Genomic DNA, 23,546 nt, shown 5'->3' with positions numbered 1-23,546 from the left:
GGAAATTGCATATAAAAGCGTCCACAGGACAGAAACTAAAAATGAAGCGGTGTCGAGGCTGGGCACAAATGAAAGGTCTCGAGGAGTACTTTCCGAATCTGTGGACCTTATAGTCAAAAAGAATTTCAGACTTAGGAATTTTTTGCATTTTCTGAAGAATTATCGCTCAATTTTAGGGAAATTGCAGTTAAAAGCGTCCACAGAACAGAAACTAAAAATGAAGCGGTGTCGAGGCTGGGCACAAATGAAAGGTCTCGAGGAGTACTTTCCGAATCTGTGGACCTTATAGTCAAAAAGAATTTCAGACTTAGGAATTTTTTGCATTTTCTGAAGAATTAACGCTCAATTTTAGGGAAATTGCAGATAAAAGCGTCCACAGAACAGAAACTAAAAATGAAGCGGTGTCGAGGCTGGGCACAAATGAAAGGTCTCGAGGAGTACTTTCTGAATCTGTGGACCTTACAGTCAAAAAGAATTTCAGACTTAGGAATTTTTTGCATTTTCTGAAGAATTATCGCTCAATTTTAGCGAAATTCTTTTTGACTGTAAGGTCCACAGATTCGGAAAGTACTCTTCGAGACCTTTCATTTGTGCCCAGCCTCGACACCGCTTCATTTTTAGTTTCTGTTCTGTGGACGCTTTTATCTGCAATTTCCCTAAACATGAGCGATAATTCTTCAGAAAATACAAAAAATTCCTAAGTCTGAAATTCTTTTTGACTATAAGGTCCACAGATTCGGAAAGTACTCCTCGAGACCTTTCATTTGTGCCCAGCCTCGACACCGCTTCATTTTTAGTTTCTGTTCTGTGGACGCTTTTATCTGCAATTTCCCTAAAATTGAGCGATAATTCTTCAGAAAATGCAAAAAATTCCTAAGTCTGAAATTCTTTTTGACTATAAGGTCCACAGATTCGGAAAGTACTCCTCGAGACCTTTCATTTGTGCCCAGCCTCGACACCGCTTCATTTTTAGTTTCTGTTCTGTGGACGCTTTTATCTGCAATTTCCCTAAAATTGAGCGATAATTCTTCAGAAAATGCAAAAAATTCCTAAGTCTGAAATTCTTTTTGACTATAAGGTCCACAGATTCGGAAAGTACTCCTCGAGACCTTTCATTTGTGCCCAGCCTCGACACCGCTTCATTTTTAGTTTCTGTTCTGTGGACGCTTTTATCTGCAATTTCCCTAAACATGAGCGATAATTCTTCAGAAAATGCAAAAAATTCCTAAGTCTGAAATTCTTTTTGACTATAAGGTCCACAGATTCGGAAAGTACTCCTCGAGACCTTTCATTTGTGCCCAGCCTCGACACCGCTTCATTTTTAGTTTCTGTTCTGTGGACGCTTTTATCTGCAATTTCCCTAAAATTGAGCGATAATTCTTCAGAAAATGCAAAAAATTCCTAAGTCTGAAATTCTTTTTGACTATAAGGTCCACAGATTCGGAAAGTACTCCTCGAGACCTTTCATTTGTGCCCAGCCTCGACACCGCTTCATTTTTAGTTTCTGTTCTGTGGACGCTTTTAACTGCAATTTCCCTAAAATTGAGCGATAATTCTTCAGAAAATGCAAAAAATTACTAAGTCTGAAATTTCTAAGTTATGAAATTTGATGAAAACTAATATAATTTAATTTACCTTTAATTTTTCTCTGGTTTACTACTCCCTCTCTCTCTCTCTTTATTAACCTTTTGCGAACCGGAGAAAAAATCACATTGGTTTGTGTCTTTGCTGATTAAATTTAAATTTATCTTGACGGACATTGTGTCTCGTACCATCGCTCGTTACCGTGATAGAACGTCTTCCGACGTTAAGGAAGTGGACGGAAGAAAACAGCAACATCAGCAGAAATGGTTCGAAAAGTAAAGAAGCGACTTGATCGAAACCCACGTCGCAGTGACCGAAAAATGGTTCGTGAGCTGAACATATCGCAATATTCCATTCGGCAAATATTGAAAAATGAGCTCGGGTATAACCATTGAAATTCCAAAAAGTGCAAGAACTGGTTTTCTCTCTCTCCGATGAGAAAACATTCGTTGTCCAGTAGCTTGTAAACAAACAAAATGATCGTGTTTACTTGCCAAAAAGGTCAGCTGAGAATGTGCATCCTCGGTTGGCTACCAGAACTCAAGCGCCGGCCATGGTGATGGTGTGGGACGCCATAACAGCCGATGGTCGCTCTCCGCTCGTATTAATCGACCGTGGCATCAGCATAAATGTCGAATATTAACGCGAGAATATTCTGGATGGTGTATTAAAGCCTTGGGCATGCAAATATTCATTCCAAAAGGACTCAGCACCATCGCACTCAGCACGCGCTACCCAAGAATGGTCACAAAATGAGATTCCTCGCTTCATTTCCAGTGCACAATGGCCATCAAAATCTCCGGATACCAATCTGTTGGACTTTTGTGTCTGGAGTATTTTGGAAAGCAAAGTTGGCACTAAAAAATACCAAAGTGTCAATCACGTCAAGCAAGCGCTTCGCCGGGAATGGGTCAAAATACCGCAGAGCAAAATTCAGACAGCGTGTGTGTGGTTTCATTGGCCGTTAGAATGGCACAATTCGAGCCAAAGGTGACCAATTCGAAAAAATCTAAACTTATTCCAAAATTTGATGCTATTTTCGGCATTTTTTGCTATCATTTAATAAAATTAGAAAAAAATAAAAATTATGGCGTTTGAATTTGTTGCAGTTTTTTTTATCTCACCCTTAATATAAGGCCCTTGATGCGTTAATAAATAAATTAATTTTGATATATTTTGACACAATTAAAATTCATTTTCCAAGCTCTTTTGCATTTTTTGTTTACTTTTGGCTCCCATGGATTCCCAAAGAAACGCGTGTAACACATTTTACAAAAATAGAATTCCTCTTCTTCTTTTATTGCCCTAATTAATTTATCGTTTGCTTTTACACTTGTTCTCCCTATTCCTCTCTACCCAAATTTTATAATTGAATGTCAGTTACAGGAAACCTTTAAGGTGATGGTGGATGGGTGGGTGGCGACTGTCTATCAGTCCGTTCGTCTAATTGTGGTGGCTTATTGACATTTCAATTATCAAACGACAACTTGTTGCTGAAAGAACAAAAGAAACAAACCTTTCGAACAACGATTGTTCGCCGGGGTCGCTTGCTTTTCTTGTAAGGCTTCAATTGAACCTCGTACATTTTGTTATGGTCAACAATGTACGGCATAATATACTTAGTGGTGCTATGTATAGTACTTATAACACTTCCGAAGGGTTTATTTATACATTTTATTGGCCGAACAGAAAAAAATACCAAAGAAATTGGATAAAGGAAAACTTTTTTTTTTGTTTTGTAAAATACTGACCTTAATTATACCCTACAACACTATGTGTTGGGGGTATTATAAGTTTGATTGGGCCAAAAATTATGTAACACCACGAAATATTGGTTTCCCATATAGGAAAGTATATATGGATCTTCCTAGCTCGCCGAGCTGAGTCGATCTAGCTATGTATGTCCGTCCGTCCGTCTGTCCATGTTAATTTGTAATCACTCTACAGGTCGCAATTATGGCCCGATCTTCACGAAATTTAGTATGGAGGTGGGGTTAATGTCAGAATAGAACCCTATTTCTTTTGGAGATGATCGCCAAATGTTTAGGGGTTGAAATGGACCAAATACTGAAAAAATGTCGGATTTTGCAGTAGCTATACAGGTCGCATTTATAGACCAATCGACGCGGAATTTCGCATGTAGCTAGAGTTTAGGGCGGGGAAGAAGCCTACCAATTTGGGTGGACATCGGATTATATTTAGCGGGTAAAATAGACCATATCTTTTGTGTTGAAAAAAATCAAAATTTTTCATTAAAACGTGAATATTTTAAATCCCGGCGAAATCACAAGGCCATCACAAGGTTACTTCTGACCTTTACTTTGATGTTAACATCCAACAAACCGGATATATAGCAAAATATGTGCGATATATATGTCTATCAAAGAAGATATGCTTGAAAGATCTCTTATAAGTCGAGAACGGCTGAACTGATTTCGACAGTTCTCATTAATTCAGAATGGCCTCTTGGCAGGAAAGAAAAAACGTCTTAAAAAATCGCATAAAAATATCTCTATAAAGATGAAAATATTGATTTTGTAAAATTTTCTCATATTTTTTCAATTTTGTCATATTTTTGGCATATTTTCATTTTGAATTAAACATTTGGTAATATTTCTACAGCTAACAAAACTAAGTAGTTACGATATCAGGATATCATATACAGATCGCATTTATGGCCCGATCCTTACGAAATTTTGCATGGGGACAAGATGAGGGTCAGAATAGAAGCCTACTCTTTTTGGAGATGATCGCCATATATTTAGAGGTTGAAATGGACCAAAAAAATGCAACATTGTCAGCAGTTCGTAATTATCGCCCGATCCTCGCGCACATTTGAATGGGGGTTACCGCACATTGCAAAAGCCAAGCAGTTTCGGATGGCCATCCAAGAATATTCAATGTGTGAAATAGTTTGCCAACTTTTGTAGACAAAATACGAAAATGTCCATTGCAGTGACTTCTTGGAGAATTCACAAATACAGGAAAGACGCACTTCTGACTATTTCGTTAACGCTGATTTCGTTGAAGAATATAGTCAAATGTCTATATCTCATATAGATGCGTTTCAGTCAAAAGCCAAGAATAAATGTTAATCTTTTGCCACTTCTGAGAGACTGTGGGTCTTTGGGAAATATTGGTTCCAGATCTAGGAAGACCATTTAAGTACAACATCTACCAATAAATTGGAAATGAGCAAATTAGTTAAAATTGCTATTATTCGAAAATTAGAGAACGAAACCTGATGGTTTTCTTTTATTATTTGTCACAATATCTTGCGGAATTCTTTCGAGTATCTCGCCTATATGAACTGTATCGTTTATTATAGTGTTGTAGGGTATTCAACGGTCGGCCCCGCTCGACTGTAGCCTTTGCTTACTTGTTTTGAAATTAACCCTGAAATTATAATTCAACGAAATTGGTTTCCTGAAACTTTTTGGGACAAATGTAAGTTCCTCATTGTTTGATGTGTAATTGTATGGCATAACATGTACTTCTGGTACCCAAATGGTGACGTATTGTTGTAAAAGTTGAAAAGGGATTTTAATAAGCAATTCTGCATATTTTCAGTTCGAAAGCCAAGTAAAGAAAGAGTATTGTGGAAAAGATGAAACCACTCATCTTTTCAAGTGGCAAGTGCCACCCCAGAATTTATTACAAGGAGAGCTGAGATGGGGTTACCTTTGAATATGCAGAACGATGGATTTTTAATGCCGACAACTAAGTAGGAGCTACATTCTATAGCCTCCTCGTCGAGACTTACTTTAGCTATCTGCGATAAAATTAGAAGTAGAGACTACATTTTTAAGACTCCTGCCGCCAGCACTTGTGGAGCTGATAAATAAAAAATAAATAAATCTTGCTTTTATTTTAAAACGCAGAAGGCCGGTATGTGAAAAGGCGGCAAGCAGTGGGCTGCCATACGCAATTGAAAAAAAATTCCGTCTAGCCAGAACACCAACCCGACATCCATAATGGGAATATCATTATGACTCCGATAGGCCACTAATCTATACGTGATTCTAAAAAGAAGTTGTCAATGCAATACCATCTTGTCGGTCAATCGTCTGATCTTCAATCGAATGATCCTGTTTGTCAAAACGTCATTCACTACAGAACTGTTTCGGTAAAGGGGATTACAACGTGCTGCAAAGCCGTATCGCATATGTATTGCTGATTGTGCACTGTTTTTATAAATCTGAGTCGATTTTATGGAAAGGATGAAGGCGCCAGACATTCTACCACATTTGTAAGGCACCAACCGCATGGTACTACGAGATTTCAATGCCTACACCAACATTTTCCACAGCATTAACTATGGCCCGCTCGAATAAAAGGAGTGTTTGACATTTGCCAAAGTTAAGCACAGTGTTAGCTGGTATGAAAAATGACGTTACTGGTAACCCATCATTTTTCTTGGCACAGACCATATCCCTATAACCGTCTTTGTATGCAGTACCCTGATTTTATAAGCTCGAACTTGTAATTTCCTAAACAACGGATAAGCACACCAATCGTTGCTTCAGAAAGGAAAAAGGATTTTCGACATAATATCAGTTGCAGCCGATCTCTATATGAAGGTTCCCTTCCAGCCAACAAAGATTTTTGGCTGATCTCATCTAAAAACTCTGTTTTTTTGTGCTCGACTTGTCTCTGTTCAAAACGAGGCCTTACCCAAAATAATGTTTTCTTAAATACTCCCATCTATGTTCGATTTTCAGTTTGTCTATAAATACTACCTAGCTCGTCTACAAATTTCCCCTTCCGAGTTCCTCTCGTTTGTAGAGCTTCGTTCCACTCGTCTGTCATGCCTTACCGCTATTTTCTCAACTATTACATCTTAGCTGGTCTGTTGGTCAAATGGCCTATCGCTGCTCGAGTTTAAAGACTTTTGCTCGTATATAAAGTCTTCCTTTTCTGCTGATTTATTAATGAACGCATACTTTTATACCATCCCTTACAATATGGAGGATACATCAAATTTTTGCATGTCGTTGCAAATACTTGAAATATTTGTCCCACACCTCACAGTATATGCTTGATGGGTTTCCGAAAAATATTCCAAGAAACTTTTCAATCCCTCTGATGTTCCGGTAGCAAAATCTGACATCATCGCACTTGCAGCAGATCGCAATATTCATGGGAGTCAAATCTCCGAAATAAGACCAAATTCCCCAGTGGAGGCAGTGAGACTAGCGAATGAGTTTCGTCGTTCCAATCCTACTGATCCCACAGTAAGTTACTGACATTGGAAGTCAACCGGGTTGGTTTAGGAGCATAAGAGGAATAGGTGACTACAGAATTTGAAGTGTTACAATATTAGAACCGATGTGAGATAATTGTGGGTAAAATTTAAATCGTTCTCTAACCCTTGGAAGAAGGATGATAAGACCTCAATCTCGTTTAACTATGGACACCGACAAATATGAAGTGCACCCCGTGAGTGATACTTCGAGACGAAGACTACTACGTCATATTGGATCTTTTCCCGTCTGTGTGTGTTGACGCCTGTCGTACGTGAAATGAAGGAATAAGAAGCCCAAACCTCGTGGTGTTATTAATGTGTTCTCATGTTTAACTTCTACTTCAATTGTATTTCGCGCTCTCCAGACTGCATTGATGGGGATGATTTCACAACATGGCCTTCAATGATATCGTTGATGACATAAACATGTTGGTTGAACACCTATTTCGCGAAGCTTGTCGCCTTCTTCTACGAGATGAGTAGGAAAATATCCGCCACATATTCAACGACCACATGGTCTTCGGAAACGAAAAAACCTCTGAGTATGCAAGTCGAGGGGGACATGAAATTCCGACCACAAACTACCCAAAGTTCTTAGGGGCCACATTTCCACTCAAGCCACAGCTATCTGCGATAAGTTGAAGTGTCGGAACAAAATCTTGAAGGCAGCACTTGGAGAGCGGACAAGAGGACCTTGTTAACCTCATATAAAGTGATAGGTTGGTCTGTGGTTAGCTTTGCAGCCCCAGTGATATGCTGTTGTGAACTATTCAGAATTGCCAAAATCCGGTCCTGAGAACTTCAACAGGGTGCCTCCTCATGACTCCAATGGATAATTTACATGAGAAGGCAATACCACATCCTCGTAAGAGTCATCCAAACCATCATATGACCCACTCGGATTAGAATGGACTTATACGAACTAAATAGGGCGAGAATCTCATTATCAAGAAGCCTATCTGACTGGTCTGCGTAGCATTCATACTGATGCACTCACCGATGTTGTCATCCATTACCGAATGACCTAAGGTTACACCTCCAACCATTGCAGCTAAAGAATGTCGACTGTTCAGGCAAACAATCATAGTTTTGGCCCAACTGAAACTGATTAGCTGAGATCAACACGCGACATGTATTAATTTAACAACAACAACAATGGGCTCTAAGAATAAGATGTGTCGGTCTGTGGTTAACTATGCGGCAGAGTGTGGTCTGTGATTATTAGTGCTACGCAGTAAAAAACCTTTCAGACCTGCCAAAACTCCGTCCTAAGAACAGCAGAAAGGTGCCTACTCATGTCAACAGTGGACGAGAGTTACCGCAGGAGACATTTAAACCATTAAATGCATGGTGGGGTGTCAGAAGCAACCTACATGATACGGTCAAAACGTGCCTAGTCGAAATAACGGTTTTAGACCCTAGGTCTATTTGGACCAAATCAGTTTCAAGACATTTGGAGTCGATCTAGCTATGTCCGTTTGTATGTCTGGGTGGCTGGTTGGTGTGCATGATAACTCTCGAAGGGAGTATCCGATTTGGTCCAAACTTGGTACACCGTAATATTTTTGTCAAACTTATATCGAGTTAGGAGATGGGCAATATCGGTCTACTCCTTCTGGTACCTCCCCCACAAAAAGTCGAAATTTTCAAAAAATATATTTTCTGAAACGATAATCCGATTTTGCTCCAAATTTGCGTCGGTGTGAATAATGACAATATTGGTCCACTCCATCAAGTACCTCCCCCACAAAGGGTCAACATTTTTTCAAACAATATTTTTGTGCACAGAAAGTGAAACGATAATCCGATTTTGATCCAACTTTGCGAATCCTAATATTAGCATCAGTGCTAGGTCAGGTGCCAAAATCGGTCCACTCCATCAAGTACCTCCCTCACAAAGGGTCAACATTTTGAATAAAAAACATATAAAATGTGACATCTCAATATTTTTTATTAACCCAAGGTCTGGCGTAAAGATGAAAGATATATGTCCATTCCTTCTGGTACCTCCCCCACAAAGAGACAAAATGTTGAATATTCATGAAGCTCATAAAACGCGAAATGAACATTCATAAACACATTCGAAATAAGCATTCAACACTCTTCATAGTTCACACACAAACATTTTTGCTAATAAAATATCTGTTGTGCAGATGATATATATCTGTGAACTGAACCCCTTCTGGTAACTCATTCAGAAAGGTTCACAATTTTCAATACTTTTATCTGTTATAACTTGTGAAACAAGTCAACGATTCTTTAGAACTTGCTAAAATATAAATATAAATATAAATAAATAAATATATCTCTCTTTGCCAGAAACCTGAGATAAATATAAAATTTTGATTTTCTTGATCTTCCATAACTTGGATATAAATATTCGATTATCTTGTAATATTACTCATACCAATATTTTTATATGTATTAGATGAACCTTGAAATGGAATTCTTCGGTCGACTATATCTGGTACATGTTAACATTTTCTAAAAATTATCATATATGTCATGTAAAGTGAAGGAAGTTGCCAATATAGTCCAAACCTGGCACGTAGCAATATTTTAATCATATTTATTTAGGTCCGATACGAAATAGCTAATATTGGCCCATTTCTTGGGAACCTACTCCATGAGGGGTAAAACATTTGAATAATCAAGTCGAAATATTTTTAAGTAATCGTATATTGGCTAACCAAAATCTAAATTTATACTTCATTTTTGGGGAATGTGTCAAAGGAAGAATTATTCTAAATCAAATTTCATTGCGAATCTCTGAAAAAAAGAAGTTTGTATATTCACTCTGAACCATGACAAAAATATCATCAATATGAAGAAAATATAAAATTGCAATTGATATGTTTTTTGTTAACCTTTTTTGAACACAATTTAACATTTAATATAAATACTTATTAATTTTGTTTTTTTGTTCTTTTTTTCCTTCCAGTTGAATTATTCTTCTTTAATGTAAACAAATTGTGATCCATTTATATAGAACAACAACAACAACAAATAAAAGCGAGCGAAAACTTTTTGTTATTATAAATTGTTTGCTACACTACTCTTTCTCTCTTTAAAAGAAGAAACTGAAAAGAAGAAAAATAATAACAAACAAAGAAAAGAAAAACAATTTAAACAGTACTCTAGAAAACAAGGACTGACTGAAAACAAAAATAACTTGAAGGACTTTCCTCTTTCAAAACATCACAAAAAAGGACAGACAAAAAGAGGTAAGTACTTGAATTGTCGTCAATTGAAATGCAACTTGTTTTTTAATTAAATTCTTCCTTTTTTTCTCTTTTTGTTTCTGTTTAATTTCAGCTCATTTTATTTAATTAATTTTTATTAGTGAAATTTTGTAAATAAAAATACAATTTTATATACGTATATATATAAACAATACTTTGTATACGACGTAACGTATCAAATACAAACAAACAAACAGACAGTATTATATTGAATTTAAAACATAACAAAAAAATCAAAGATTTTAAACAGCTTATAATTTCACGTTCATTTTCTCCCCCGTAAGAATATCAACTGTTATTTATTATTTATTTCTTATTCTATATTTGTTTTATGTTATAACTGTAACTTACACTCTACACCAGTATTTAAATTTATGCGATTGTATTTCTGTTATATCATTTGGTTATTATTTTTATTTTATGTATGTCTAGCTCCAATCTGAATTTTATACACCCTGCACCGCCGATATGGAAATTTATGTAAATGTATTACTGATATTACTTTGAAAATAAGAACCCTTCTAAAACTTCTGTGATTTTCTCGTACTGCATGTGTCTCAATGTTCTCTCTATGAGACACTTATTTGATTCCAGTTGATTTCATTGAACATCATTTATATGTTAAAAAAACAACCCTGAGTCGTTGTCAGAATTTTAAATGAAATATTTTGGTAACTTTGTGGGCATATTTTAATACTCCATTCCTCAGATTTTTCAACATTCTTCAAATACCATATATATGGGAGAAATGTCCAAATCTTAGCCTTTCTCGATAAAATTTGGCAGTCATTACCGAGCTTTATAAGATATCTGGTACCAAATATCAAAACACCAAATCGGATGAAACATATACACGGGAGCTATAGCTATATCTGAACCGATTTTCTCCTAGTTTCATGTACTTCTAGACTGACTTCGGTAGGATGTATCAAAATTCAGGACTTTTTGACTGATATTGGCCATTTAGTGAACAATTAAGCCAAAATCGATGGAAGATATATGTATATGAGACCTATATCCAAATCTGAACCAATCTTGATAAAATTTGGCAGAGGTATTTCCGAGCTCTATAAGATATCCGGTACCGAATATCATTGTTATCGAATGCATATTACGAGGGACTAAAACACCAAATTGGATGAAGTATGTATATGCAAGCTGATCTGATTTTCACCAAATTTGAAGTACTTGCTTCAAGACTGAATTCGGTCGGATATATGGGAGCTATATCTAAATCTGATCCGATTATCACCAATTTGGACCAAACAAATATTGTTTGGAAAATTTCATCTCAATCGGATAATAAATGCGACCTGCATTTTGTTCACAAGATTACATGGACGGACGGACAGACGGACTGACATGCATAAATCGACTCAGAAAGTGATTCTATGAAGATCCTCAAAAGTAACTATTGGTCTATCTCGCTTCCTTCTCCATGTTACAAACAAATGCACAAAAATATAACACCCTTAGCAATAAGTTGTGTAGGATATAAAAATTTGGGGTTTTGGGGGTCAGCTGCGCTATACATGTTGCATGTATATTTCGGGTTATAAAAATTAAGCTAGCTAAAGATCTTCGCAGCGTATTGTGTATGATACAATCTTCGTCAATTCTTGCCCAATACGAATTGAGAAGACTGCACCACCATGAAAGTAATTACGCCAAAAATATTCTGGTTCGTTTAGGCACACTACGTTCTTCTACTGCAATGGATGGGATGTGGACTCCGATGACGACATTCATATTGCAACATTTAATAACATCTGTGACTACATCAGCCTAAATACGATTTATATCTGTCTGATAGACTTCTATAACTATAACGTGGGATCTCTCTAGAACGTGTATGTCCTTCCTGATTCGTCTGATTGGCGGAGTTTTATCCAACATATGATGATGTGGATAACTCGCATGGTAATGCCGAAGCAGGTATTGCAACGAAAGAATGTGATTATGTGGATGTATGGGAAGAATTTTCACCTGTTCATGCTAATGGTCTACTGGTGTCATGAGGAGCCATCCTGTTCAGTTCTCAGGGCAGCGGAGTGCTAGTATTCGCTCGTCCTCGTAGCTAACCACAGATCGACTTATCGCGTTATAAGAGTTCAATAAGGTCTTCTTCTCCGCGTCCAAAGTGATGCCTGCCTTCAGGACCTTATTCCTCAATTGCTGATAGTTGTGTCTATGCGGTTGACTTGAACATGCTATCATATGTAACCCTTGGATCTTTTGATAGTTAGTGAATGGAATAAAATGGCCCCTGACTTCTACATTCATCAATGTTCTCATATCTGTAGAACATATTGTAAAGAGTGAACCCGTTGACTTAGTGGTGGATGTTTTCATATTCCTCTGACACATATGTTATCGGCGACAGGATCCAAGGATCTTACAGCCTTTTGCATAGGTAGCGAATTCAATGCTGTCTGTTCCGGAGATAGCACCACACCTTCGGGCTCTTCCTTTTTCACTCTACGGGATTTGCACTGCTTGTTACGGAGTTTCACATACGATTGGCGATTATTAGATTACCCATCGTTTCAAACCTGACCGGAATGTAGTTATCTCGATAACCTCGACAATATGGCGTGTACTAAACGCCTTTGACAAGTTTCGGGCTACGCATACGGTTCTATGGCACGACTTGTTCAGTTTAGCTCTCGACTGATATGTGTGGATACGGCGTGTTGTGGTACTATATTGTGGTCGGAATCCATGTGGGTGGTTTGCAACTAATTGCTTCCTTCTAATGAGAAATAAAGCCTGAAGAGTAATTGCTATTGGCGACAAAAGTGAAATTGTTCTGTATGACTCGTCTTTGCTGGTGTCTTTGCCAGGCGTCAGTAGTGGGAACATCCGGACCATTTTCCAGATTTTGGGAACTTAGAGGGTGAGGACTACTGTGAGGCACTTAACTCATGGCATATTAAGTTGTTTCAACATTACCATTGATATTACGTTACATCACCCTTCGTAAACTATGTTGGTACCTCCTTGGAGGGAAAATATCTTATTCGTCGTGTTTTTTCGTATCAGTTACTGTTACGTCGTTAAATGTGACTGAGGTCCAATCATATTTATTCCCAGGGGTCGAGAGGGATTTAACCGTTACCCACTGCCGGTGCTTCTGCTAAGAAATTTGGTCCTATTTCGGGTATTCGACTAGCAGTTATAAAGCGAGCGGCTGCAGCTTTGTTGGTGTCTCGGAAAATCCTTTCTACTACCCGAACATAAGAAGAATTTGACAGTTGTCTGAACCATAGTTTGGCGAACTATCTGAATTCTGGCCAATAAGCTTCCCATGGTTTAGGAAAGTGCAGCGTTCAGATATTCTGAAATCGGGGAAATGGAAACAAAATTGATTTGAACATAGAACAAGAATCCATGACCAGGTGACTCTATGGTTAAGTCATGGTTTAAGAAAGTGCAGCGTTCAGATATTCTGAAATCGGGGAAATGGAAACAACATTGATTTGAACATAGAACAAGAATCCATGACCAGGTGACTCTATGGTTAAGTCAGGGGACGGTTCGATTGTATTATTCCAGTTATAAGGCTTTGCCTTATAGCCGTGTCTTTATGTAAACAGGTCATCTAGAGGATATTGTACTGCCCTAGAAGTTTTTCGAAACAACTTCCTCTTTATATCAGTCACTTGAAATACAGTCCTGAAAAGTAATCTTGTTTCACATTACCCTCAATATGTTTTCTAGACCCGAAAAATCTTAAATAATATAAGATCAATTCCATTGATGCTGCGAACTGATAATTTCCCCGTTATTAGTTCTGGATACAGGTTCTCTTGGCAATATTTGTTTTTAAAGCATTCTTTGGTGATTTACATAAAGAATACGCCTTTCAAATGTCAACGTATTTATATTGGGTCTGATTATGCATAGTAGTTGAAACCTAAGGTGTTGAAACCTTAAGCCTGGCAAAATATGTTTTCAATCTGGGAACGGACCTTTTTGACTTTAAGTCTTTATTTGGCTTTATTTTCATTCATTGAAGACAAACAGATTTCCTTTTAAAAGCTGTTGTTTTATTTTGGATCCATAAGATTAGAATGGTGCAGGGTGTAACATTTTTGGAATATTTTTATTTTTTTTATTTATTCGCTTTTTTGTTTAATTTTTTTTATTTCGTTACTTTTATTTATTTGTTTTGAGAAATTTTGTTGGTTATTATAAGAAAAAATGTTATCACTTTCTTCCCCTCTTCATGCAGTTCATCTACGGGTAATAATACCAACAGCAACAACATGGTTGAGGGTCAGCAACAACAGCAGCAGCAGCAAAATGGCGGAGCCGGTGCCGGTGCCACATTGGCTCAAAGCACCACAAATGCCAATAGCAGTAGCGCCAATGCCAACACCAACAATAACAATCCAAACGCAACCAATAACAATAATACCAATGCCAACAACAATAATAACAACAACACTACCGACAATGATCCCAAAACCAATTTGATCGTTAATTATTTGCCACAGACAATGTCACAGGAAGACATCCGGGCATTGTTTGTCAGTTTCGGTGAAGTGGAGTCCTGTAAATTGATCAGAGATAAAGTGACAGGTGAGAAGGAGATTTTAAATTCAAATTAATAAAAGATATATGCTCTGTTCCAGAACCTGCAAGAATTTACTAGTTTTGCAATTTTTTACAATATCATAAAGTGAAGATCGGTTATCGCGGTACAAATTTGTCCATTCTTGCAGTTCTGAAAGTGACCAAGTGTCATTTCGGCGAATGAGTTATATTTCTTTATAAATGTAAATTATTCGCAGTCATAATTTTGAATTTTTTTTTTTGTATTTAAGTAACAATTTTTAATGAATTTTTTTCTCACATTTCAGGTCAAAGCTTGGGCTACGGTTTTGTCAATTATGTAAAGCAAGAAGATGCTGAAAAGGCCATATCATCGTTGAACGGTTTACGTTTACAAAATAAAACTATCAAAGTAAGAAGAACTATAGATATGCTTTAAGAACATGTAGAGAAGGACACAAAATAAAGGGTGGTTTTTAAAAGGGCTTGACAAAGGGCTTTTAAAATTTAATGTGTGAAGATTATTTCTTGGAAATGTCGACCGCGACTGCGCTTCAAATGGTCCATCCGCTTAGTCCAATTTTGAAAAAAATATTTCCAACATTTCGGCTGGTATCTCACGTGTATTTGACCAGCATTTATATAGCGAAGGATTGTAGGTTTATTTATGTCTCGGAAAATCCATTGTGCTACTCGAACATTAGAATGGATGTGAAGTTTTCTGAAACGACGGTTGGTGAACTCTCTCAATTCTGCACAGTTAACTTTCCCATATTTAATTAAAGTACATATAGAGACTATTATGGAATCGTGTCTTTATGTGAACACATCATCTAGGAACTGATCTAGAAGTTTTTTGAGACACACAACTCTTTTTCATCTTAGTCCCATCAGGTCGCCGAGACACATTATATACAGTGTGAGAGGCAATTTAACTTTGTCCGTCTGTTGTAATCACGCTAGAGTCAAAACAAATAACGATAGGAATCTAAAATTTTGCACAGGTCAATCTTTTGTCTGCAGGCAGGTCATGTTCGAAGATGGGCTGGATCGGTCCACGATATCATATAGCCCCCACATAACGGTTCCCCCGATATTTCTTTATAAAATTTTCTGAAAATCCACAAAAGGAGTTTCTTCTGAATACTTTACGCCCTGGAAGAGTATTGTCTATATAGGTCCAAGATATTTCCGCATATCGTATATCCCCCACATTACGGTGCCTTCCTATGTTCGGTATTTTGATTTAAGCTACATTTTTTCAATGGAATTGTCTAAAAAGCCATACTATAAGTTCTTTCTAAGCATTTTATCCCCTGGAAAGAAATGTCCATAAAGGTCCACGATATCGTATAGCCCACATACGACGGTACCCCGCGATATTCGATATTTTGACGATTTTAGGGACATTATCCACCGGAGTTGTTTCAAATTTCGTATTTAGAATTCGTAATGGGCACTATGGCCTAAGACAGAAAATTGTCTATGTAGGCCCACGTCTTCGCATACCTCCCTCATAACGGTACCTCCCGATATTCGGTATTTTGATGATTTTAGCGACATTATTCACCGGAATTGTTTCAAATTTGGTATTTGAAGTTCGTAATGGATACTACAGCCTATGACGGAAAATTGTCTGTGCAGGTCCATGCCTTCGTATAACCCCAATACAACGGTACCTCCCGATATTCGGTATTTTGATGATTTTAACGACATTACTCACCGATGGCTTATGACAAAAGTTGCCTATGCAGATCATGTCTTCGTACAGACCCCAATATAACAGCTATATTCGTTATTTTTAAGATTTGAAGAGTATTTTTAGCGGATTCTTTTTTAATTTCCGAATTCGTTCCAAATGGTGGAGGGTATTAAAGTTCGGCCCGACCGAACTTACTGCTTTATTACTTGTTAAACATTTAGGTTTTCCAAATCAAATAAAGCTTATGAAACTGTTACAACAACAACGAAACGCATGTGGCCTGTTCAAACCATTGTTGTCAAAAAGATAATAGCTTAGAAATCACCCTTTATATAGATTTCAAATAACTCTTCTTCCTATCTACAAACAATACATTTTCTTTTAGAAAAATGTTTATTTACCATTTTCCTAATGTATTTATTTTAAGGTATCTATTGCCCGTCCTAGTTCTGAATCTATCAAAGGTGCTAACTTATATGTCTCCGGTCTTCCCAAGAATATGACACAACCAGATTTGGAACAATTATTTAGTCCATATGGAAAAATAATTACCTCAAGAATATTATGCGACAATATAACGGGTAAGTAAATATATTCAATATATACAATTTAATGGGAGCTGGTTTAAATTCCAGTCTTAGTTGTAAGCCCGCAAGAAGAAAATACGAAATATGTATATAACAAAGAAAGTCAAGCTATATGACACTTCCAAAACTTCGATTATTCCTAGGGCTGCTATTAGATTTTTTATTATGTGCGTAACATAATTAATCATATTAATAGGAAGTGATTTTACGATACGGATGTTATGTTATGACTTTGTCGTTTACAGATTTGGATATTTTGAGACAGGGTTTTTATAAGTTCCTTCTTAACGAGAGGTTGCCGTCAATGAAAATACTAGTTTTTTTTTTTCGAATGAAACTAAACTATGTATCTTTCGTCGTAGTGTGATGATTAAGTGACTTTGCCTATTGAATTCCAGCAGAAAGTGCTCAGTTACATTCTTTTTAGTGTTTGACTAACTTTATCCTGGTCTTTAAGAGATATGAATGATAATAAACATTTTCATTTGAGCGCAACTCACATTAGCTCGGGGATTGTTATTTGGGATATATTCATCATTGTCCATTATGTGGCGCTGAAGAAACTTAAATCCCGGCGGCAAAATTGAAGACATTTGGCTAGTTCATAGACGTGTTATTCAAAGATATGTGACGGAAACGGTTGAAGAAAGGAATCTTTGGATTATTAACAGTTGTCATACCCTTGCCAGGCTCTAAGTTTAGTTCTCATTTTAAGGATAAGAACAAAGAAGGCTTTGATGGATTTGATATCCTTAGATCGTTAAACAATTGCGATACCCTTACCAGGCTCTAAGAAGACTTTGGCCAATCGATGTTAGATTAGTGGTTTACAAGACATTTTAGAGCTTATATTGTTACGATGTTAAAACCAGAAAAATTTTGGAAGTCGTAATGGGAGGCAAATTCTGTCTTTGCGTTACTTCAATTTTAACTCTGTTTCTACAATATTAGTACGTAAATGCCTTCTGGTCTACAAGATTTGAAGGATCTGAATTTTAATATAATAAAGACGATTCTCAACAATGAGAAACTGGTATACAACATACGTGCTTTAAAGGACACCTGACTAATGTCTTATGTAGTCATTGAAGCATTAATAACATTTGTATACCCGTTTTCGACCTCAGTAGCGGGATTCTCTAACTCATTTCTAGAGTTACTATGGGTGTCCGTCTGTCTGTCTATAACTTTCGAGGGAAGTATCCGATTACGTCCAAACTTTTGTGCATCCCCCCAAAAACATTAAAAGGGATTTTTTCAAAATTTGTATCAGTGCAAGATCAGATGCGAAAATTAGCAATATCGGCACAAAGATTGAAAATTTTGAATAATAACAACGCTTATAAAATCAGACAAAAGATTCAGAGTCTGGGTCTAGTATAAAGATGGAATACATCGGAATACCACACCTTCTGGTACCTCCCCCACAAAGGGTCAACAAATTAAACCATACAACTTTCACAAAAAAGTAAAATAAGCATTCGGTTCTTTCCGAAATTGGGACTTCTCAATATTTCTACCAACACAAAATCTGGTTGAAGATGGACAATATTGGCCCACTGCTTATAGTACCTCTACCACAAAGGGTTAAAATTTTGAGTTATAGTTCTTATAAAATGTGAAATAAGAGTCCGATTGTCCTTGGAATAGAAAATGCGAAATTATTTTCTGATCTTTTCATACTTGGCATATCCCAATATTTTATTTTTTTCAATATTTATATCTCTCATTACTTGTAACCAAGTCAGCGAAATTGTTTAAACTTGGTCACCGATTTTCTTTAAATTTCTCGATATTTCCAATATTTTTATCCGTAGTAGATGAATGAAGAAAATGGAATTCTTTGGTCCATTATATCTGGTCCTCTACACATGCACATTTCAATATTTTTTTCCAAAAATTATCACATATCTCATAAAAATTAAAGAAGAAGTCAATCTAGTCGAAATCTGGTACGTTGTAATATTTATTTCATATTTAGGTCAGATACGAAATAAACACTATTGGCTCACTTGGTTCGGAACATCCCCTTGAAGGGTGATCATTTTGAATAATTTTAACGAAAAAAAAAAAACGGACGTTGTCATCTGTCGCAAAACCAACCGACTTCTTGATTATTTTTCTGTATTAATATCCATTTATTTACATCGGTACAAATTGCTATTGGTAGGAATGTGGATCTCAAGATGATCGAAAAATTTGGGTTCCCATCTGGCAAAAAATCAGATTTTCCTATGTAAAATATACCATAAATGTTAGAATATTAACCATTTAAAAGAGGACCGCGTACAAAGGCGTCCTTTGGACTCTGTTCGATTTTCATCTTTATTACTTCCTATTTAAATCATGCCACCAGATTCGTCTGTTAGATAAAAAAGACATAGACGTGGTCTTAGCCCGTAGCTGTTGGCTATGTGAATGTTAAGGGATTAGACCCATAAATTAAGGCTTGCATGTTTGTGTTGTTCCATGAACCATAGGATTTCACTATTAGGAAACTATTTAACCAATTATATATCATTTAAATTACCTTTAATTTTTATTTTCTATTATAATTTAGTAATTCTTTATAAATATAGTTTTTATTTATTTATTTTTTATACACAACACTAAACACTCTCTGTCGTCGTTATATTCTGCTCACTTAAACAAATAGGCGGGCCTATTGACCAGGGTATGTTGTTGTTCTTATTTGGTTTCTTGTTATCATTTCTGTGTGTTGTTGCTGTTTTCTTTATGTTCAAAAATCATCATTCAGTTTGTTTTGTATCATTTCATTTAATTTTTGTATCATTTCACATTTCGGGTTCAGAAAGCTTTTAATTGCCTTAAAACTTTATGTAAAGAAACTAAATTGAGCCAAAGCAGTCATTCATGCCATAACATAACATATGCTCTGTTCCAGAACCGTCAAGAATTTACTAGTTCTGCAATTTTATTCGATATCATAAAGCAAAAATCGGGTATCGTAGCAAAAATTGTTACATTATTGCAGTTCTCGAACAGATTAATACATTGTTGTTACAACTTGTTTTCCACGCCATGGAATTTATTGTCGTTTCATTAAAAAAAAAATTGATTGTTTTTCAAAATGTTCCAGGTCTTTCCAAGGGAGTTGGTTTTATACGTTTCGATCAACGTCATGAGGCCGATCAGGCCATAAAGGCTTTGAATGGCACCATACCCAAAAATGCCACTGAACCAATTGTGGTAAAATTCGCCAACAATCCCAGTAACAACAAAGCCTTTCAGCCATTGACGGCTTATTTGACTCCGCAAAATCCCAGGACAAGAGGTTTTCCAGCGGCCGCCGCTGCTGGGGCTGCCGCTGCGGCAGCTGCAGCCGCCATACATCCCACAGCTGCTGGACGTTATAGGTAAGCTGTTTCGTTTTGTATAAACATAAAAGGTTTTAAAAATAAGTTTTTAATGTTCCTTTTCCTTCCTGATTTGCAGCTCTGTCATTTCCCGTTATTCACCATTGACCGGCGATCTATTGGCCAATTCCATGTTACCCGGCAATCCCATTAATGGTTCTGGTTGGTGTATTTTTGTTTATAATTTGGCCCAGGAGACTGAGGAGAATGTTTTGTGGCAGCTATTCGGTCCATTTGGTGCCGTGCAGTCCGTAAAGGTAAGCCATCTCCCAGCTGACACTTCAGCCATTGTCTTTTTTGTTACTTAATGGCATCCTGTTCCGCTCTCACTTCCTTTTTCTGTTTTTTTTCTCGCAGGTTATACGTGACTTGCAAACAAATAAATGCAAAGGCTTTGGTTTCGTTACCATGACCAATTATGAGGAGGCTGTATTGGCCATACAATCTTTGAATGGCTATACCTTGGGCAATCGTGTATTACAAGTCAGCTTTAAGACAAATAAAACTAAACAAACGTAATTATTAACAAAATTGACTGCTGTTGTTAACCATCATCACCATCACCACCACCTCCAACAACAACAACCACATCTACAACAACACCATCAAAATCATCCTACTGGCAACAATCATCATCATTTGATGGCAAATCTCACCACCGTCGCCAATACCAACAAAACGTCATCCTTCCTATCCACAGCTTCTCTTGTCCATCCGGCATCGGTGAATAAAACCTGGATAAATAAGAATATTTGCGGCAATCTACTAACCACCGGTAAAAGTAGTAATGATGTTAAAACTACAACAAAAGATACATTGGTAACGTCTTTGTCGTCGTCCTCCTCATCATCGTCAAATTCGACGACAACGACTGCCATTTTAAGCTGCTCCACAACACAATCATGTACCACAACAACCACAACGACATTAAGCACCATAAACAATCTATCCAAATTATCCGTAACAACTAACAACAACAACAGCAATCAATGTTTGACGAACAAAAAAACGAAACAAGATTCCGAACAACAAAACCACAACCACCACCACCAAAATAATCTTAACCAAACAACACAATCAACATCCTTATTGTTAACCCAACAACGTTCAAATCTCTTAACATCAACATCCTCTTCATCAGCCACAAATAATACGTCCACAACAACAACAACGTCGTCGTCATCATCAGCATCTGGTTCCTCGAATAACACCAGCACCACGACCACAACCATTACACCAAATAGCAGTAACACCACCAATAACATCACGACGACAACAACCACAAATTCCTCGTCATCATCATCCATGATAAAGACCTCTAGCAAATTTGTCTATAATAAGCCTCAAAATCATTATGAACTCCTACGACAACGTCTCCATATGCAACAAGAGTTTGCTCAACTTTTCACCAGTCTGGCTCAACAGCATCAGCCCTTCGGCTCTGGCTCGGCATCCAGCAATCAAGCTGCAGCAGCAGCAGCGGCTTTTAATAACCCCTCGTTGGGTGCAGCGGCTGCCTCAACGTCAGCAGCTGCAGCCGCTGCTGCTGCGGCAGCTGCCTCCTCAAATGCTGCAAAGAATTCGCTGTCATCATTTTTACCATTTTCCAATTGGTTTTTCTAAAAGGATTTAGTTCGGTTTTGGTTTTTTGATTTTATTTTTTATACTTTGGAGTGATATTGAGGTGTGGCATTGAATGGGATGGAATTTTGCAATGGGAGACAAGATGTGTATTGAAGCAAGTTTTTTTTCGTGACCCAGTTTACCCGAACGAAATTCAATGTTGTTGCCATATGATTCCACATGGTCCGATTTTTTATTTCCTTCAATAATGAAATCCCAGTAATCACAGATCAAACTCCAATCGAGTATGCTATATAGGACACCCAAAGAACAATTGATGTTGTATGATCTGACAACTTCAAAATGGGTATATATTCCTAAAAACTGGATTTGAGAACTTTAAGCTTGAAAGCAACAGCTCGGTGTAGATTCACAAAGTCATTGACGATCAAAAGACTCGAAGATTAAAGCCATATCTTTAAAACCGACTAGAATTCTGGCTTCTTTCAAAATGGAAACGTTTCCTCCTTCCCAGTGACGTCCGATTAAATTCCAATCTAGACGAACTATAGTTTATGACTTGACAGGACGACCAAAATTGGATCCGATAACTTCAAGATTGCTGCACGATCTTAAAGAGTGTATATTTATCATTAAGGAAAATCGAAAAATAAGGAACACAGACTGAACCTGTATTTTCTCACTTGTCCAGGCTTATTTCTCACAATATTGATTAGTTATTAACTTCCGAGATAGGATGGTTGGTTGTTCTTAAAATGTTCCATTCAAGACCTCCAAGTTCGAGAGCATCTGGTCGTTTTATAGGCTCAGTGGAGATTCAGAAAATGTGTGGGGACCACAAGGTTCGTAGGTGGAAGCCGCATCTTTCCGTTTGGTCATATTTATATATTTCAAAATTCCGAGTCGTCTTTGGCGGAGTGTGCTTTATAACTTTACTTGGATGACTCCAGACCTAATGATGAATGATCATGACGTTAAGATGATTGCATACTCGTAAAAAGTTTGAGCTGCGTTCTCCAAGTTCGAGAGCAGGTTGTGCTATATTGAAACTATCAGTGACGACCGCAAGGCTCTTAGGCTAAAGCCTTATTCATCAGATATATTTCTTTTAATAATGAGAAGGATAGAAATACCTAGTCTTTGATGTTGAATTATTCGATAACTTCAGGATTATCACGTGTTCGTAAAAGATTTTATCCAAAAACTCCTGGTTTGAAACCAAACCTCTTTGTTAAATCATCAGCTTTATTGATTCAGGTCTTGTAGTTCGTCGTGGCTAGCCTACACATATATCATTGGGGTTTTTTATACTAAAATTTCATGATCTATAGAGTTGTTTGTCGATTAGAGGGAGAGAGAGAGACGCAGGTCTAATACCCCACATTAAAAGTTTTAAGCCGCCAACTTTATTGCAGTGACTTTGAGTGGAATACATTTAAAAAAATTTTAAAATTCGCCATTGGTCACTCTCAAATCTTTGGTTTAACAGAAATCCTAAAATCCTGACTTAGCAGGAAAGATACATTAGAATTTTTTGAATTACAACCTAACCTCAAAGCCCTCAATGGAAGTAGTATGTTATCTGGGTAGTGTAACAGCTCTCCCAATGATTATGAAGTTACATATCTTTTTTCCATAATATCGTATACACATATGCATAGTTAAGTC

At 37.0% G+C, this 23,546-nt stretch overlaps 2 protein-coding genes across 3 annotated transcripts; both read left to right on the top strand.

Annotated features, from left to right (window-relative positions):
* The first annotated feature begins 9,774 nt into the window (after nt 1-9,774).
* LOC101896139 (ELAV-like protein 2) lies at nt 9,775-20,813 on the top strand. Of its 2 annotated transcripts, XM_059118372.1 has the most exons (9): nt 9,775-10,053; nt 10,145-10,350; nt 14,306-14,655; nt 14,937-15,040; nt 16,758-16,911; nt 19,574-19,591; nt 20,018-20,294; nt 20,374-20,551; nt 20,652-20,813. In XM_059118372.1, the coding sequence occupies exons 3-9, from the start codon at nt 14,340-14,342 to the stop codon at nt 20,811-20,813; spliced, it is 1,209 nt and encodes a 402-aa protein (XP_058974355.1). In that variant the 5' UTR covers nt 9,775-10,053; nt 10,145-10,350; nt 14,306-14,339. The 2 variants fall into 2 exon arrangements, with proteins under 2 accessions (XP_058974355.1, XP_058974356.1); XM_059118373.1 differs by lacking the exon at nt 19,574-19,591.
* Nucleotides 20,814-20,936: 123 nt separating this feature from the next.
* On the top strand, nt 20,937-21,917 carry LOC131800703 (uncharacterized protein DDB_G0271670-like). Its single transcript, XM_059118379.1, has one exon. It carries the CDS (start codon nt 20,937-20,939, stop codon nt 21,915-21,917), a length of 981 nt encoding a protein of 326 aa, XP_058974362.1.
* Nucleotides 21,918-23,546: the final 1,629 nt, after the last annotated feature.

This window comes from Musca domestica, unplaced genomic scaffold (assembly GCF_030504385.1).
Source record: "Musca domestica strain aabys unplaced genomic scaffold, Musca_domestica.polishedcontigs.V.1.1 123, whole genome shotgun sequence".
Classification (NCBI taxonomy): domain Eukaryota; kingdom Metazoa; phylum Arthropoda; class Insecta; order Diptera; family Muscidae; genus Musca; species Musca domestica.
Note: the sequence above shows the minus strand (reverse complement) of the source record. Positions and strands in the feature narration are given on the sequence as shown.